The following is a 20,129-nucleotide window of genomic DNA, read 5'->3' on the forward strand; positions in this document are numbered from 1 at the left end:
CCAGGCACGCTTCTCTGAGCTGCTTTCACTGACACATATACAGAGCCGCACGTGCCCTTTTAAAACCAACCCAAAAACTAAACCCCTCCACCACGCGCACAGTTCCTCCCATGGTGGGGGGGAAGACGTGGGAGAGAACAAACCGCACATGAGAGAGGTTTGTCGTGTCACTTAATGCGTGCCTGGAAGGTGCCTTGATGGTGATGGAGGTATATAGAATAGTATTTGGTCCTTGATCGCTGAGCTGAGCTACCAAATTAGGATGGGAGGTGATGGGGGTTGGGTTTTATCAGACCACCCCCACCTAGCTCTTAGCTAGAGCTTTTCATCAGTAGATTTTGAAGCCGTTTGCAAAAGAGGTCAGCCTCATTATCTCCATTTTGCAGATGGGGAAACTGAGGCAAAGAGCAGGGAAGTAGCTTGCCCCAGGCCGCCCAGCAGGTCAGTGGCAGAGCCAGGAGTAGAATACAAGCCAAGACTCCTGAGTACCAGTCCAATGCTTTATCCACTAGGCAACACTGCCTCCCTACTAGGAACTGGACTGAGAACCCCCAGCTCATTTCCCAGAGACAAGGCCCTTCAATTTTCAGGGGTTTTTTTTGCTTAAAATTTCCCAGGAATTTATTATAAAAAAAAATTTTTAAAGGCTAAAATTAACTGCACAGTTCTCGGGATAAATATCAGAATTAACACTGGGGGCTTGGAGAACAGAAGAAAAACAACAAATTGAGAAAAGTGGGCCCAGAAGCAGAAAAGCCAGAGGAGGTGAAGGTGTCATCTCCACATGCTACCTCCTCCGCCTCTTCCGTTACTGACCCGCCATCTCTCCCTCCACAGCAGGGAGCCGGCTCTGGGGAGTTACCGCACGTCTGTTTTTAACACTCAAGTACTCACCTGCATACATGCGCATCTTCCACTACCGTGCCTTACTTTAACAGACCACCTCACATCTGCCCTTAGACTAATTTACTAACAGAAACACACCTCCCTAATGTCATGGATTGGATTTCCTTAACGTGAGCAGTATTTCCATGTACGGGAGTGGCCAACATTCAGGGGGCAACCAGTACGACCGAATAGCAAGTTTTGTAAAACTCGAGGTAAAAATTGATAACACAAAACCGAGGGGCCTTACCCATACCCAATGGCGACAACATTGAGTTCTCACTGACACGGCTCGATTTGAACCATCCTGCGGAGTGGGAAAGGCCATGTCTCTTCCATCTCCTGAACCACCCAGTTCCCAGAAGACTATTTTTAAATTAAAGCTATTTGAGTTCTGCGTGCGTAAAGACAAGTAAAACACCTCGCAAGCTTAGGCCCGCAATCCTGCAAGGGTTTATACACAGGCTTCACTTTTTGCGCTGAGAGTCGCTTCCTTGGAGCCAAAGGGACTTGTCAGCGGGCCTATGGTTAAGCAGGCACACAACCTCCTTGCAGGATCAGGGCCTCATTGGAATTACCGACCGTCAGAACTAAAAACCGATGAGTTGTTTTGTGAAAGAAAAAAAAAAGGCCCTCACACCCTAGAATGAATTTGGACAGCTGTTACTGCCAAGCTTGTATAAGGAAACTGAGGGAACCAGAATTACAGCAGGAGCAGATGCCATCTGCTGGTGGAAACATAATAGATACCTGTGTCTTGTCTAATCTGGGTGTTTCTAATGCAGGGATTTTCTAACTTTTGTACTGGTGACTCCTTTCACATAGCAAGCCTGTGAGTGCGACCCCCCCCCCTAAATTAAAAACACTTTTTAATATATTTAACCCATTATAGATGCTGGAGGCAAAGCGGGGTTTGGGGTGGAGGCTGACATCATAACCTCACAGCCCCATGAGTGGTCTCAACCCCGAGTTTGAGAACCCCTGTTCTAATGGATGCAATCCTAGCTACCCTGAAGTCAAAAGAATTTTGCCATTGATTTCAATGGGGCCAGGATTTCACCCAGTGGCGCAACAGTACAAGAGGTGCTGGGATGGTGTGTGACTGGCCCCTTATATAGACAGCACTGAAATTGCTTGGTCTTATGTTGAATTCTTAGCTATTTTTGTGGCATTACAAATTCTGCATCCCCGCTTTCCGTGCTGGCATCTCGCTGCGGTATGCAGTTATTTTATAAACTTGTTATTCCTCCTGGCAAGCGCCAGATGCATTTTTATAAATAAACTGTCACTGTTTCATAACAAGGCATTCTGAAACAACACCCCCGCTGGCCTTTTAAAGAATGGCAATGGTTTTATATCTATTGTGTTAGGGGCTGTACATGCAAGGACGGGGGGGAGGACTAGTAATCCTTGCCCCACAGCCCTCAAACCCATTTATTTGGTCAATCTTTCCCGGCTGTTGGCCCGTTTCTCCGTTTGGCTGCACTAATTATAAACTCGTCAGGACAGAGCGCTTTCCATCCTACAGCAGGGTGGCCTAGTGGACAGCACATCCAACTAGAACCGGGGAGAACTGTGCTCCATTCCTGGATCAGCCATTGACTTGCTGGGTAACTTTGGCCAAGTCACTTCTCTTGTCTCGGTACGTCAGTTTTCTCAGCTGTAAAATGGGGATAATACACTAATCTCCTTTGTAAAGTTGCTTTGAGGTCTACTGATGAAAATGGCTATAGGAGGGCAGAGTATTATAAAAGCATCTGATTTTGCTTTACGTAAGTCCATATAAAACCACAAACTCTCCACTGAGCCCTTTAGAAGTTGCACTGACTTAGATTTGCAACTGCTCCGTAATTCTGGGAGTAAATGCAGGCAGTTTTCTAGCCTAGGTGCAAGACACTATAGCTTAACAGAGCAGTAACCCGCTTAATTGGAATGCAAAGAGTCAGCAGCAGTCATTACCTTGTCTGCAAAGCACAAGTCTGGACACAGCTCCTTGGCAACTACCAGTTATTCATTTTCCTTTTAGCTTGACAACCAGATGCCAATTCCTGCCTCATTATATCTTGTTCCACTGATCTTCATCCAGTATCCGCTGACAGTCCTGGTAGGAGCAGAGTAGGGTGCTGACATACTTAAACTTTTTATCTGGGCTTGCACTGGTTAGAAGACCCCAAAACCCACCACAACAAAAAATGAGCGTGCCCTTCTATTTAATGCAGTATCTAAGCAAGAACCAGTTAAGAGAGTGGATCTGTCATTAGGGATAATGCTACCCTTCCCTGGCTGGCTGGCAAGTTTCTCACCAGACAAAGCCTTCAGCAAAAAAGCGCCCTTCGTTTCCTGAGAAAGGCGCAAAACATTGGTAGCAAAATTAGTGGTGCAGCCGACAACGCTAAACCCAAGTGACGTGATGTTTTCATTGCAAGAGTGGGAAGAATCAAGAGGGGCTCAGCTCCAGTGGTTGGCCTGGCCAGTTTAATTGGTCATTTACCTGCTTAGTAAGTCAGATGGACTTCAGGCACCCAAGGCAGCATTAAGATTTATCATCCTGCATACACAGCATCAGGGCACTTGAAAGCACCGATGCTCTTAACTAAGGGAAAGCGCATGGGTTGGAAGCTGCTTAGGTCTCAGTGGGAGCTATTGGGACTGCACCTGATTTGAAATGAAAAAGGCAGGTAGAAGTGGTTTTAAATCTCAAAAGGGGGGGCAGCGGAGGGGAGCTATTAAGATACACTGATGCAATTTGGAACAATTTTTATGCCCAAAGAACTAACACCCTGTTCAGTTTCCCCTATTAAGTGACCGAGGCCCGTTGTGCCACCTCCCTGCTCTTCCTTTGGTTCTTCTAAGGCAGCACTTTCTACCTGAGCGAGATGTTTTCATTTGACATGACAAGCTTCTGCCCAATCTCTAGATATGTGAATTCACCTTCCACATGACTTTATAATTATGTTGTCCTCTCACTAACCCAGCCGCTCATCAGCATCGGCTCTTGGTCATTTTAGGCCCCAGTCCTGCATGGAGAATCGTGCAGGTGGATCCTCGCAGAGCCCAGGGGCTTGAGATGGTAAGATCTCTGGGACCAGGATTACAGCTCTCCAGAAGGCAAAAGCACAATGCACAGCTATGGAGCTCCGTATGTAATATACAACTCTGCCTGGTTATTTTGGACTGGCTCTAGCCAGTCAAACCCAAGGCAATTTACAAACTAGGAAACCTCAATTGGTTCAGGGTATTTTTTTTTTTTTTTAAGGGGGGGTGGGTTAGGTTAGCACTTATGCTGGAGCAAGACTGCAATCCTATTAGCATAGGAATTTACAACACCGACTGCCTAGCTCAATGGTGTTGCATACTTAAGGCCTAAACCAAAGAAGGAAATCGACAAGAAGCCATACAGCAAACTTCTGTTTGACTAACACGGCAACACAGCCTGTACAGGAACACCAAAGCGGATTGGTGCTAACAGGCTCCAGTCTTCAGGGGAAATACACAACACCTAAAGGTGTGAAAATGGGAAGTGCCCATTTAGTAGTTTTACTTTACCTCCTCCTCCACTTCACACATTTTTGGGCAGTCATTTCTTAGAATATGCAGGGTTTTATATGAGGCAGTTAAGATACAGTAGAACAGAACAGCCACACTGGGTCAGACCAAAGGTCCATCTAGCCCCGTGTCCTGTCTTCGGACAGTGGCCAGTGCCAGGTGCCCCAGAGGGAATGAACAGAACAGGTAAACATCAAGTGATCCATCCTGTCGTCCATTCCCAGCTTTTGGCAACAGAGGCTAGGGACACCATCCCTTGTGGACACAGAAAATGCCCAGCAACCATTCTGCTCTAAAAACGGACACTAAAAGGCATCGGTTAGACCGTCCCTTGATTCCCTTCCCTTAGCCCTGATGGTTGTTGGCCATACGTTACTTTATCTAAGTTTCTAGGTGGCTGGAAAGACTCCAGTATATAGATAGCATCCCTCCCCCCCATTGAGAACAGGTCAGAAAGAATTTTACTTAATGTTGGTTCAAATTCTACAAGATGTTTGTTTTGCTCACATTAAGCTATTCTCTCTAGAAAAGCTGTGGAGACTAAAGTCCATCAGCACTGCCCCAGTATTATGCTGAATTTTCATTTGATAGCAAGACACACCATGGCCAGGTCTACACACTTTTGACAGCATAGTTATGTCCGTTGGGGTGTGATCTCCGACACAGCTACACTGGCAAAACTCCATGTCCTTCCATCACGTGTGGTTGTTTACACGTGACAAAGAGGAGTTAAAGCACCAAGTCAGAATGGTAGCTTTGATTTGTTACAGCCACTTTGCACAGGTGGAAGTGAACACACATGGTACAAGGCATGGGAGAATCAGGCCCTAGATCTTGAGTTTAAGATTAAGTCCTAGATACTATACGTGACGTTTTAATTTTTTCTGCTCCTTACCGTTACATGGCTCCTTTAATCCCAAAGCTATTTATAACTCTCTATATCTAGCAGCACTGAAACGCAGCCACTTTTTGGACGTCAAGTGCCAGCAGCCTGCACTAAACAGGGAAGTGTGACAAAATTTTGGCCAAATACCTTGAGACAAATGCCTGATCTAAGAGCTATGGTATCTTTAGTGCCCATGCAGAATTGACAAGAGCTCTGTTTTTGAGATGATGCCTCAAAAATCCTCACACAGCGAACTGCATCATACCCAAATTGATCTACAAGATGAGGAGGCTGATCCTGTCAATATTCTACTCTGTTACTGGGAGGTTATCTTAGACATTACAAACACAGAATGTACACCAAGCCATATGTCAGCGTTTGCTAAACTAAAAGCCTTTGGTTGTTTTTCCCGAGTCCATGCAGAATTGAACAAGGCAAACCGATTACAGATAGGCCACCCATCCAGTTATCAGGATCAAAGCCCACAGTGATAATATTTTGCCCTGCAGGAGGCCTTAGACTATCAGCTGTCCTACCTTTATTTTAGGAAAGTAAAACGCAATGCTGGTGTAAGATTGATAGCACTAAAGACCGGGGATGTTATCCACAAAGCAGTAGTGCAAGACTCTCATAGCATCCCACCAATCCACCTCAGCCTTGATTTGGAGGGACCACCTTTAGGAGGCTGTGTCTTCCTTGCTCCTCCAAATGTTGGCTTCCCTGCTGAGTGCCTGCTGCGGCTTGTATTATTGAGTTACCCCACTACTAGGTGGGCTGAGAGCCCAGCTCATTCTGAAAGATGCTATGGAATATCTGACTCGACTTTTGTTCACCACCGCATTAGTTTCAACAGCAGTGACTCAGAGCTGAAGTGGTACGTAGCTAGTTACTTCTCTTTTGAGCCATCCTGTCCCATCTTCTGACTTAACATTCCCTTAGTTTGATCCAGTCCCAAACGGCATGGGAACACACTGGCACCTTTGGGTTTCCCAGAATGACCAAAGAGTAGCTGACACCCCCAGGTGAGGGCTGACTTGAGTTTCTGCTCAGCAAGGAGGGAAGGAAAGTGCAAAGTAGGAGGGGAGTTGTGGAGCTGCCACTGAGCTATACTGCTATCTCTGGGACCAGAGACATGGATTGCAAGTCGCTTCTCTGGGGACTAAACCAAAGCAGTTCTCAGGGCACTTCATGGAGCTAGGGACAAAGTGTAATGCCATTTGTAAGCAAGACCCTTATTTGTTACAGATTGCACCATAGAAAGATAGGGAATGAGGAGGGAAAGGCTGGGGCTTAAAGTTATGAAGTAATTGGAAAAACAATGTAAGATTTCACAAATAAAACAATCAGCTTTTATTGTTGTATTACAAAACACTTTTGATTTGGCAATATTTTACAGTTCATTCTGTTCCTTCTTATAGCCGGTTGAAGAGCTTAGGGGTGAAAACAGGAGAATGTTGGAAATTAAAGATGAAATTTCAATGGACTTGCTAAAAAAACCCAAAGAAACAAAGGAAAAAACTGCCCCAGTCCCTCCCACCAAAATAAAAACCCAATTTCGTGTCATTCGCCATCCAAAAGCGGCCACGGGTAAAGCAGCAGGCAAAACTCCGGCAATTTCACTACTGACTGTGTCAAAGAGACAAATGGAACATTCACAAGGGTCTCTAGTATGGCCTGTTGCGCTGGTCATTTCTGAAGTCATTTCTGAAAGGAAAAAAAAAGTGTGTGTCTAGCGAGTCACAGTGCAATTCCATCCTCCCCCACACCAACTTGTGCAAGTCCCTTCTTCACGCTCTCCTTCTACTCTGAGCACTGCCAACTGCTGATAACTAGACGTCTGGCTAGCAGAAATTATTATTAGTGACCTGTGTTTTCATGTCCTTTAGCAAAAGGAATCTACACTTATACTATGAAAAATACATGCGCTTAATACTGTTACTCCATGATTCATGACTCCCCTGGACTGTTCCAGCCAGCCACATGTTCTATTAGTCAAAGAAAAGTCCACACTCCTAAAATCTACATCCCACACATACTGACAAAGCAGCAAAGATAATGCTTACCTTCCTCCCATTTTACCACCATAGCCACCACCTCGGTCACCCCCTCTGCTACCGCGCCCTCTGTATCCTCTTTCACCTCCAAAACCGCCTCTCCCACGAAAGTCTACATGTGAGAAATGCAAAAATCAAAAACTCAAGAACGTGTTGTTAAAAGGCCACAAATGTAATGAAAACAAACAGTCAGAAGGAACTCATTACACTTGTGCTGATCTCTTACACACCTCCTCCTGATGGGCGTGAATCTTCTGGCCTGGGCTCATTACACTGATTGCAGGAATTCCTGCGAGCAAAGTTCATATTACCACAGCTCCTGAAAGAAAAAGATTTTTCAGACTGAGTTTTCTCAACAACTGAATGAACATACTTGAAACACTGCTACCCAACTAAAACAACACTTACGGGTTAGGACAAATCCAATCACCATTTTTGGGATCCCCACTTCTACCCTGGAAGCCCCCACCTCTTCCAAATCCACCTCGTGAACCTGTGGATAGAATTATAATCAGAAAAAAGCAGGGGAAGTTCTCCTGTAATTTACATACGAGACATTTAATTGCAGACTATCACCGGCTTCAAACCCCAAGTGACAGACTCAGTTTCTTGGTAGAGCAATAAGCAGCTAGTTGATTTAATCAGCCACCTTCTAAGATTATAGTTTCAGTGAATTAGGAACTCTGGAAAAGGATGACAGCCTGACAATAACAAAGTGTAATGTACAAACTGATCATTTCAGAATTTCTTATGAAATGATAAAATTTAAATTAGCCAAAAGAGAAAACATGTAATATTTAAAAGGCATAGCAAATGCCCTATAGGAGTTTAAACATCTGTCAAACTCTGAACTGCAGGACTCGAGTCCCCCCAGTGGATGTATTTGAGCAGCTGTATGAATGTGCATATTTCAGCTCATGCAGAAGAGGAAATATTGTGCAGGAGCAGCATCTCGTGGCCAGAGAAGTCCGCTCCATGTATCTTCTATTTATTCCCTTTTCAGCACTACAAACACTTTAACAGCTAATAAATTTATAGTTAATCAGCCTGAACTCTGTCACACACATTACTGAAGTTTCACTGAAATTTTAATACACATCCAACTCCAATAACATATGAACTGATCAAATCACAGAATAAACTAAATACATGTTCTCCGAGACCATATACACCAAGATTCTTCCAATACAGGCATCTTACTTTTGGCATCAGAGTCCTGACCTTTTACACAAAATGGAGTTCTTAAAAATAATCCGTTTGTCACCTAAAATTTCTTGGCCTAAAAACTAGTGTTTGCTCACAACAGTCACAATGTGTAAAACCCTCATGTTAAAGGAAGCGTAGTAAGACCAATATCCAGCAGACTCATTTGATAAGGCTGTACTATGCAAAGAGTCTGGGATTTTCAAAGAGGGCTATGGGAGTTGGGCACTTTGAGCTCAACTCCCTGCACCCAATTTGCAAACTCCAGACAATGCATCCTAAGACAATCGCTGAGAACGCAGCTTTGTGTAATTATACACGCCCAGCCTTAAAGTCGTTACTTCACCATTTCTTTATAAGCCAGGATGAGCATTGAACTAGAGAGCATCTCCACATCGGGAATGTACAGAACTAGATATAGTCCAGTCCAGAAGAATGGACTACAGAATTCAGTTTTCCTTAACTCCCATATGCTGGTGCCATCCCTACTAACCCCCTAAGTGCCAGAAATCTCCTCCACTATGCCTTTCCAAAGCCCACACTTCATTATTTAACAAATTACTGCCATGAAGGTACCCCTCCAAAAAAAAATAAAATAAAAAAATCAAAAGCTAAAGCAGTTAACATGCAAAAGGAAAGACCCTCTAAGTTTTACTACCACCTCGACGTCCGCTGCCACTGCCACCTCCTCTCAGAAATTCAGGCCTCCTGGTTGCAAAAGAAACTTTGATAACACTGCCATGGAATTCCTTTCCTAAAGGGGGACAGAGAAAGAGGAACAATTATTGAACAGGAGCTCAATAACTGACAGCAAGATCCAAAGTGACTGTAACTTGCATTGTTAAATTCAACACACCAGCAGTACTAGAAAAAACATCCTGGTAAATCAAAATGCTTTTGAAAATATGAGTCATAGCATCATATCACATCAACGCACCGATGGCAAACAGTAAGGAGGTACATATTTGTATTTATATCTATTCTTGATATAATATGCTATCACAAAGATGCTTATTTAAATCAAAGTATGAGCTACAAGTTTTAATTTAAATTAAGGGCACATGATGCAAGCATGTAACACATTTCCCTGCTATGCTTGTCATCAGTATAGTTTATTGCAGGGCAGTTTAAATACGTAAGAATCTTGATCCTGCCAATCAGATAGCAAGTTTCCATACCAATATATTAGTATGGAACCAATATATCCCCATGTGGGAAAAAGGTATGCACGTGTTTATTATCAAGTTGCAATCAGCATGTATTAGAAAATTGAAGTGTTATCACAGCACACTTTGGGGCCTATCACTGTTAAGGTGCATCATACAGCAACCATAGTAATGTCCTTAAGATCAATTTGAAATATATTAGCAAAAAATAAGGCATAAAAAACAATTTGCTAGTCAATTTCCTTTTGCTTACCATTATATGAACACCAAACCTGAGCACATCCCTCCCTCTTTGATGCCAAGTGTCAGTGGAAACACAAAGCCATTAGAATGGGCATTAACATCGTTTAACCTTCTGTTACCATAAAGCAGTCTAACTGTCCTTTTTCCTGTAGTGGAACTCTTCAAGACTGACAGCAGCATGTTTCCAGAATCTGCTCCCCTTCTCCATTACAGACAGTTTTCAGAGCTTCAGGTCACAGTACAAAGCTTCTGATCAAGCTTTTAACTGGCCATGCAATAATTTCTATCTATAGAGCAAAATATTGTTTTTAAAAGTCTTCTTTTGAAGGACTTTTTTGCTAATATGTGGTTTTAATTGTAAGCTGCAATTAACACTGTTATAAAGCGTTTAAGGAATAATAAGCTAGCACCACACACTATATGCTCAAAACTAGCCATGTACATTGGTTACTGCAGTGCTCAAGTTTATGTTCACACAGATAAATGTTAAAGAAAACATCCATGTGAGGGAAAGATAGGCACATAAATGAAAGGAAGATGTTACAAGAGGAATCATGATAGGTCTTAATTTAATTTGGTCTGGAGTACTTTTGGAGGCAGTGTGGTCTAGTGGACAGGGCAACAAAACCGGAAGCCAGGAGACCTGGGTTCCATTTCCAGTTCTGCCACTGACAGGCTGTGTTGCCTTGGGCAGATCACGGTTCTGTGCCTCTGTTTTCCCGCCTGCTCTTTGTCCATCTAGATTGTCAGTTCTTTAGGGCACAGGACTTCTTTCACTGTGTTTGTAGAGTGCCTACCACAATGAGCTCTTAGCCTTTGCTGGGGTTTCTAGGCACTACCACCAACACCATGGTACTGCCCAGACCACACATCAGTTTGTATTCGCCTGCTTACTGCGATATTCTCATTTTAATGGGCTGCATATGAAGTCTTGAATCATATCAGAAAAACCCATCCTCACACTGACTAAACTGGATACAGGGACAACTGACATGCAGCAGCATAAATAATGGTTTTCCTGTCAACTAGCACATCAGAGGAAAAAAACAGGAGTCTGTCTGAAATAAATTTTAAAAGTGGCACGTGGTTCACATGTGAACATGAATATGCAGTGTCTACTGATTGCTAAGTTTCACGCACAAAAGGAGGAACAGGCAATCTTACCATCAAACCAGTCAATGGCTGCTTTAGCAGAAGGAGGGTCATCAAAAGATACTGTTGCTTCTCCCTTTGGTTTGCCTGTATCCTTATCTGTATATAGATTTATCATAAGTTTGCCAGTCTTTTTGTTAGTCTGGGGGAGGAGGGGGAGAGAAAAGAAAAAAAAGTGTTATTCCTCAACATTCAGTTAATGGAGAAAACTGCTTGAGCCAGTTAACAGTGAGAGCAGTTATAATTAATTAGTGTTCGCAGAGGAGATTCCTGGGGCTGGCTTACAGAAACAAATACTGACTGCCCTCCAGCTCACAGCACGAACCTTAATATGAAGTGGCCCCAGGCCTTGTTTGGACATGAGTTGAAGTCAAGTACAGTGAATGAGAGCCCTGATTTGGATTTTGGGGATAGGAAGAAAAGCCCTGCGTGAGTGGGTCATGGAACATAATTACTGATTGATGCATTAGAGATTTACTGCTGATAGGGACACGTGGTAAGGGAAATGACTAGAGAATCAGGAGTAGAAAAGAGAAACGGCAGCTGACATCTGTGCTAATAAGTTGGTAGTACCAGCAATTTCTTTTTCTGTGACCCAGTAGGATAAAAGAAAGATCTACAATTGCTGGGAAATAAAAGGGAGGAAACGTGCTGCTATTCAAGACACTTCCAACATATTCGATCTACAGGTTTCCTAAGCCAACACAACCTAATGATCTGTCACCACACACACCTTTATAATACCTATTTGCTTGAAATAGTCAGCCACTTGATCTGTCGAAACACCTTCTCCAAGTCCTTGCACAAAGATGGTGTTGTTATCAGAGTTGTCAGATTCTGTATCTATTAAAGAAAGTAAGTTATTTTTACCAAATGTTTTTGTATGGATTAGCCAGAAGCAGATGTTGCATACTGCAGTAGTTAAAAATGCTACTTCATCTGAGGTCAGAGAAAACCTCCATCATTTTAGACTCAGATCTATGGTCGTGCAACATCTCCTTGGATACCTGGCAGATTGGGAGCTCTCATATTAATAAACTGAGAAAAGTCTGAGGTCATGCTGTTAGCTCTAACAGCAACAGCTTCAGAAGTACAGTACAGGAAGATAGCCGTAGGATGTTGCAGTATGTCACAGAATGATTACATTGAATATCTGACTGCATGGCAGCCATTCACAACTTTTCTCTGCAGCTAGGACATTCAAGTAGAGTAGGACCAAAAGGCACATATTTTAAATAAAGGGGTCTATAAAATTTAACTGAAATACCACGGAAGACACAAAAGCACTGTATCAGCATAAAAGAATCGGAAAAATGGAACCAAAAATAGGAGTGAAACAGATTAGTCTACTTTCATATCCAAGAGAGTGCAAGAAGTAAACAGCAATCGTAAAGAGTAATTCATCTTTTGAAAAGTCCTTCAGGTTTTAGAATCTATGGTGAAACAAGTATAAAAATTAAAAGAACATTGCCCAAAATGATCTAAGTCAGAAAAACTATCTATATTTAACATCTTCAAGGAAAACAAGATCAGCGGCTACTTGGCTCAAATCAACGCAGAATTCACTAGACAAAACCTGATTTTTACTCGCTGAGCAATGTGTTATTTAAACATTAAAAGAATTCTCTTGTAGCCACATGCACCATTATTTAACGGAGCTGATCGATCCCAGAAGAGAGCCCACCTTGTTAAACTACATCTGAATCTCACAAAAATCCCAGCCACCCCACCTCTTTCCAGGCATGCATTTTAAAGTACATAAAATCATAGAAATGCAGGGTTGCAAGGGACCTAGAAAGCTCATCTGGCCCAGCCCCCATGTGCTGAGGCAGGACCAAGTAAGCCTAGATCATCCTGACAGGTGTTTGTCCAACCTGTTCTTAAAAACCTCCAATGAGGAGGATTCCACAACCAACCTTGGAAGCCCATTCTAGAGCCTAACTACCCTAACAGTTAAAAGGTTTTTTCTAATATCTAACCAAAATCTCCCTTGCTGCAAATTAAGCCTGTTACTTCTTGTCCTACATTCAGTGAACATGAGCAACAATTGATTACCATCCTCTTTATAACATCCCATAACGTATTTGAAGACTTAGCAGTTCCCCCCAGGTTGTTTTTTTTTTTTAAACCTTTCTTCATAGGTCAGATTTCCTAAACTTTGTATTGTTTTTGTTGCTCTCCTCTGCACTATTTCCAATTTGTCCATATCTTTCCTAAAATGTGTCACCCGGAACTGGACACAGTTCTCCAGCTGAAGCCTCAAGTGCCAAATCAAGCGGGACAATTACCTCTCATGTCTTACATTCGGCACTCCTGTTAATATACTCCAGAATGATATTAGGCTTTTTCACAATGGCATCATATTGATATCTCATGTTCAATTTGTGATCCATGATCACCCCCAGATCCTTTTTAGCAATACCACCACATAGCCAGTTATTCCCCATTTTGTACTCGAGCATTTGATTTTTCCTCCCTAAGTGTAGTACTTTGCACTTGTCTTTATTGAATGTCATCTTGTTGACTTCAGATCAGTTCTCTAATTGGCCAAGATCCTCCAAAGTGCTTCCATATGTTACAAATGCTATGAAGGATCAACAGCTGCAATCCACACACTGCTTGTTTTCTTACCAGCATCTGATTTCTGTCCATAATCCCTTTGACCTGTAGAATGGGTAAAAAGATGAAAGAAAGGCTACTTTAGCACGGAAAGCCTTTTTAAAAATCTTGTTAAATAAGACAAGAAGATACTCAAGCTACATATGCAATGTATCTAAAAATCTAAGTCATTAACCAGAGATCTGGAGAATATTTAGATTAAAAGGTTCAATAGCAGGCATCTGTAGAATGTTAGCATGTTCTTTAACTTGCAGTATGTGGCATCTGCCACATTAGCATTATGCTGGTGTTTATCTTGCAAATGCTGGTTGTCAGACGACCAAGCAGTTTACCACAATTATTTTGTCACTAGTACCTTTCCAAGCAGCATTTGTAACAAAAAAACCCAAAATCCGGTGAAGGTCGTAAATCTCCACAATTTCTTTCATGCAATTTGACAAAGTAGAAATCCAGTTTATTGTTAAAAGATTGACTTTTAAAGCACACAAACACACCAGCCCCAGCAAAACAGAAACGCTAGAATGCTTCTACTGGATAGTAATAAGATATTGGTGGCTTTTAGATTTATACAGGATTTCCACTGAAACATTTTGGATACTCGGCACTTACCACCAAAATTTTTGAAGCCACCACGGTCACCACCACTGCAGAGGAAAAATTGAAGAAATGATTTCTTCCTCAAGTCTCTATGTGCTGAGCCTAAGGCTCAATCTACACTTATCTGATCAAAAATTATTGTCTAGTGGCTCAAGCATCACCTCTATGTTTTGCACACTATTTGTGTTCAAAGATTATTCTTTCAGATAGCTAATCCCAGAAACTAACCTCCAAAAGAACTGCTGAAACAAAAGGTGGGTGTACACTAATTAAAAAACCTTTTCCAGCCCACGTGCCAAATGAATGCGATTTAAAACTGGGATTTAAAACAGAGGCATACTTTTGATAAAAATTAGGGGGCTTTACTCCAATCTAGCAGCTCCATGGATAGTTAATTACTACTTGTGAACAGGAATTAATTAACCTCTATTCTTATGCATTGAAGTAAATTTGGATAAATTAGTATTACTAAGCACACACTGAAGTAGGATGTGTGAGGATCTGGGAATCTGTGTACTACTAGCACTTGACATTAATGATAAAGTGTGTGTCTGAGAATGAGCTTCAATAGCTCAGAGGTCGTGAACTTTTAATTAATTCATTCTGAAACCTGTGGCACAAAAGGTAGACCAAGTTAATAGATTACACACACAGATTGCCAGGGAATGAGGGGAGTTTAGTTGTTGTGACATCCCATTCCAAATTTAATGGAAGTAAACGCTTGCTATCGCCCACACTTATTCTATTTCACGTGTGGTTCATGGTATTGATATTTCCCACATTTAACATTAACAACTAAATCTAGGTATGAGGATTAAAACACTCAATAGTCAAGGCCTTTAGAAAAAGATGAAATGGCATTTTTTAAATTAACAGCCTATTATATAATCTTTGAATATAAGATTATAAGACCGCCTGCTTGCACACACTAGAAGTGTGTGTGGGAGTGCAGGGTTTCCACAGCAGTTACCAGCAGTAAACTGGCAAATTTATTTTGGGGACTTTTATGCAGAGTAACTAAGATAAAGAGAGTACAAATAAACATCCTCAGCTAGCACTCCTTGCCTAACCCTTAGAGGTTCTGCCCTACAGCTGATGCAGCAGCCACTGCAGTAGTTTGCTTAAAATCTGGAGGGATTCCTAATCTCTCAATATGGCAAGGTCCAAGTGTGGAACAAGAGCTCAAAATAAGGGAAATTAGTAAAATAGGCTATGAAGCTTCAACAGGGGATTAATTTCTTTAGGATACCGAATATACATTTTCTGTTACAACAAATGTGAAGTCATGAACGCAAGATGTAATTTACAGTTTTAAAAAGTCAAACAAGTTTTCTATGAATGATAAGTCTGTCTTAAGACAAGGGGCAGGATTTCACTAATCATTATGTAAGATAGGTTTAAAGACTTATTACCATACAAGGAAAACAACAGCTGTTCTATCATGACAAAACCTTGCAGCCACTGCTGTTATATTTACATTCATGGAATATTACTTTCAGCTAGGATCTATTTTAATAAACTTGGTGTTGATTTTCAAATGTTATGTATACACAAAGTTATTTGAAACACAAAATGGCAGATTTGTTCATATGCAATTATATTCAGCTGCATGAAAGATAAAAATGTATGAGTTCCAAATACTATTTACAGTAGCCTCTACTAAAGGATGGATAATTTTAAAGACTGATAATAAAAAAAGAATGGTGATCACAAAAATTATATTGCAAACACATTTCTGCCACCCACAATTCACTCTAATCAATCCCCTAAGAACCGACCAACAGGTTTCCTTGTACCCTTCTTATTAAATGTCAATTAAAAACTTCGCCCCATTGGTATATTAGCTCAGAACTAAGTACACTGATTTATAATGAATGAATCAGTCACACAAATTTTGTCTTCAAGATTTCAAACTCTGGATTCCTTCCCCGGTTCACCAGGACTGCACGATTCAGAACGTGCATTTTTTCTGGTTTGTAAATATACAACATGAAAGATGTAGATAGAGAAATAAAAGACACTTATTTACAGTAAACAATCAGGATGTTATGGAAAATGAATACTGACCGAGCTGGATACATAATGCCTGAAGCCACAGGCTGAACACATTACTACCCAACAGAGATCACTTTTTGCAACTTATAAACTGTTTATATTTTTACTATATTCTGTAAAAGTGTATTGTCCTCTTAATATGCTTCAGTGCTGGTTATTCTCCGTTATGTCTCACGTGACCAACTGAACTAACGTATCTGTGTTAGTTAGATGGCAGACCTCTTGGATGAATGTAAGTGACAAATTTTCCTCTTTCACATGTACTTTAGTGTTATATTTTTCCACTCCTGAGATTGTTGCGAATAGCTGCTGGGGACCCAGGGACTTAAACATCTTATTTCTCACCTTCTCAACATGAGTTTAGGTTTTGGTTTCTTAAGAAACAGAAGAGGTGCCTGGATATGGACCCAAAATCTGCACTAAGTGGGGGAAAAGTCACAGACATGGTTGCTCTAAATAGCTGATGCTGTGCAGCCTCAGATTTACCTTGAAGACCTAAGAAGACAGTCTCAGCAACTGGGTTGTTTGGCAATACATGGATGCAATACAATACACACTCACACCAGGACAGGGGTGTGTGTAACATAACTAGTATCACACTGTATACTGCCTTTTATAAGCTTTATATATAGACTGAATATGACATAATCAGCTAGAGTTCTGGTTTGTAAAACATCCTTTAATCAGTCAGAAAACTAGGAAAAATTCAGCCATATCACCAACACAAAAATTGAAATTCAGGCAGCCAAAATGAATCCTAATCACCATTCACAATAATTAACCCTAAGGCCACAAAAATGCTGTCACTGTAAGCTGGTATCCACCCATCTTCATTTATTTTCAAACCTATTGGCATAGTCTGGTGTGACGTTGCACTCCATATGTTTGATGAAAATATGCTTATGAGTGTGAATATGATGCAACTGGAATATGCTTTATGCAAAAGGTCTCTTGTAAGGTATCATAACGAAATTTATAAACTACTAAATATACTCCTATTTGTATGCATGTATCATTCTTGTATCTGAAGCTAGAAATATGAAGTATAACTCTGAAGTCCTATTGTAATTATGCAAAGTGTGAGCCATTAATGGTGGTTTAGAACCTTGATGGCTCCCATTGACTAAGGACAATTGGTTGTAAATGGTTTATCTATCTGCAAGCCTTCCTGTGTAAGTGTGAGCCAAACCAGGAAGAATGAAGACTAAGGGTCTTACAGTGACATGCGACCATGTCACCTAATAATGAAATCCATCTTAAAACTGGTACTTTTCCATTTAGGAGGGGTGGGGTCCCAGAGACAAAAGATTCCCACCTTGTGCCAAAGCTTTAAAAAGGGGGTGGTGCCAGACAAAGGGGGCTGCCAGTCATGAGAAAACCCCATATCACCTGAGATGTGTGTTGGAACGAACAAGCACTGTACCGGGGGAAAAGGACTGGCCCCAGACTAGGAAGGAGTCTAATCTGTGAAAAAAGCTTATTGGAACATCTCTGAGGGTGAGCTATTACCTGTAATCAGTTTCTTAATGTATTGGGCTTAGACTTGCGTGTTTTATTTTTCTTTGTTACTTACTTCGTTTTCTGTTATTACTTGAAACTACTTAAATCCTACTTTATACTTAATAAAATCACTTTTGTTTATTAATAAACCCAGAGTAAGTGATTACTGGTGGGGGAGCAAACAGCTTTGCATCTCTATCAGTGATCTAGAGGGCGAACAATTTACGAATTTACCCTGTATAACCTTTCTACAGAGTCAAACGGATTTATTTGGGGTTTGGATCCCATTGGGAACTGGGTGCTGGAGACAGGTAGCCTGCTGAGCTGTTTTCAGTTAAGCCTGCAGTTTTGGGGGCACGGCCCAGACCCTGGGTCTGTGTTGCAGCAGGCTGGTGTGTCTGGCTCAGCAAGGCAGAGTTCTGGAAGTCCCAGGCTGGCAGGGAAACCAGGCTCAGAAGTGATTTCAGCACATCAGGTAACAGTCCCAAGGGGGTCTCTATGACCGAACCTGTCACATCTGGAATAAAAACTGCTAGAATCTTAGGAGTACAGGTATCACCAGTGTTCCCAAGATCACAAAGGTTACAGAGGAAAGAGATGCATCAACTGAGCATTAATCATGGCTGAAGTAAGCAGCATCTTTCAGCTAAAATTGTTCAAATAGCTTTACTACTCCCCTTTTATCAATGTTGCACGCTTGTATTGACTTTAGAGGGCTTCAAGCCATAAATGTTCCTTTCAAAGAGAAAAGAGCTGCAGATATTGGAACAAGTGGCATTAAAAGCCAAAGGGCAGATTCTGCCCTCTGATATGCACCTAGACTTCTCATTGAGCACAATGGGAGTCACATGCAAGGACGTATCTTTCTAAATAGAACTGAAATGAGAACAGACTATTTAGCACAGTATAGATTCTGCTAACTATGGATTTTACTTCTATTTTAAATTTGTGCTAGTATAAAGGAGCAGCTTCAGGAGGTGATCTACTTGAAAGTGTAATGTGGACACAACAGTAGTGATTTCTCATCTCTTTATCTAATGGAGTTCCACACAAAGAGTTAAAAAGTTAGTTTATCATTTATTCACTGAATTCCATAAACCCGTGTCCCTGTTTATCTTCTTCCAAACTCTAAAGCCAGAACATGAACGTACAGAAAGCAAATAATGTGACAATAACTCTAAACACTGATGGCATGATAGTATAAGCCACTTTGGCTATACTACAATTTCTTGATACTAGATTAGACCAAGTCCCCACACAAAGGAACCAAATATAACAAATAAGCAGCAATGCATAATTTTCACTTGTAATATAATCAACTTAAAATCAAGTTTAGATTTAATCACACACAACCAAGAAAATCCTATGTTTAGCAGTGTGACAACTCAATGACTGAGTGGAACAAATTCTGTTTTACATTGAACAAGAAGCTGTGTGGGTGTAGCCCAAATTTCAGTATAATCTGAAGGCAGAACTTCACCCACTGAGTCCAGATTCTGATACAAGGGGACAGAACAATTAAGGTTGTTCCATTGACACTGCACTGATTTGAGTGATTTTTTCAGGATTTTAGGTAGCTCCCTCCCCCCCCCACACACACACTTCCATAGCACCTTTCATCTAACGCGCTCAAGACACTTTGCAGAAAAGGATTAAGCACCACAACACCCATTGAGACACGTTCTGTTCTCCAGGGAGAAAAAGCAATTTGCTCAAAGGCAAAACAAGCTGGAGGCAGAGCCAAGAACAGAACTCAGGAGTCCTTAGTCCTAGTGTTCTAACCATAAGAGTACAGAATGGGGGGGGAGAGGAAGGGCATATAGAATAGTTACTGTGTAAGTGCCAGTATGACCTTGCCCTAAAGTCAGCGCATCTCAAGCTATATCTGATGGTTTTGCTTGGTTTCAGTTGTAAACTTTTTTTTAAAAATGGGTTTATAGTACAGATTTAACATTTGTTCTTAGCTAAAAAGTGTGGCATACAGAGTCTCAGCAGTCCGTTTTAAAAAACAACAAAAATGGAAGTTCGGATGGATTGTTATTTGGCATCTAAAGTTCCAAGAGATCCAGCGTAAAACCATTAAAAAAAAAAAAAGGCAATTCTGAGACCACTGGTACTTAACATGATGGAGCATTTGGGGCAGAAGAAAGTTAAGAACTACTGAATTTGATTATGGGTTAATGGGTTTGAGCAGCAATTTTCTCATATATATTAGCTCTTTCC

At 41.3% G+C, this 20,129-nt stretch overlaps 1 protein-coding gene across 3 annotated transcripts in view; it reads right to left on the reverse strand.

Annotated features, from left to right (window-relative positions):
- Window positions 1–6,643: 6,643 nt before the first annotated feature.
- The window catches only part of TAF15 (TATA-box binding protein associated factor 15), a 30,349-nt gene continuing 16,863 nt past the window's right edge, over window positions 6,644–20,129 (reverse strand). For 2 of the 3 annotated variants that reach the window (XM_039507999.1, XM_039507997.1), the window contains exons 8-16: window positions 14,364–14,398; window positions 13,767–13,799; window positions 11,869–11,978; window positions 11,148–11,277; window positions 9,233–9,328; window positions 7,780–7,864; window positions 7,602–7,690; window positions 7,381–7,483; window positions 6,644–7,021 (exon numbers count right to left, since the gene is read on the reverse strand). In XM_039507999.1, the coding sequence (XP_039363933.1) occupies window positions 6,982–7,021; window positions 7,381–7,483; window positions 7,602–7,690; window positions 7,780–7,864; window positions 9,233–9,328; window positions 11,148–11,277; window positions 11,869–11,978; window positions 13,767–13,799; window positions 14,364–14,398 (721 nt within the window). In that variant the 3' untranslated portion in view covers window positions 6,644–6,981. The remainder of the gene's footprint in view (window positions 7,022–7,380; window positions 7,484–7,601; window positions 7,691–7,779; window positions 7,865–9,232; window positions 9,329–11,147; window positions 11,278–11,868; window positions 11,979–13,766; window positions 13,800–14,363; window positions 14,399–20,129) is intronic. The other variant, XM_039507998.1, reaches the window with a different exon arrangement.

The sequence above is a fragment of the Mauremys reevesii genome, linkage group 20 (genome assembly GCF_016161935.1).
Source record: "Mauremys reevesii isolate NIE-2019 linkage group 20, ASM1616193v1, whole genome shotgun sequence".
Lineage (NCBI taxonomy): Eukaryota > Metazoa > Chordata > Testudines > Geoemydidae > Mauremys > Mauremys reevesii.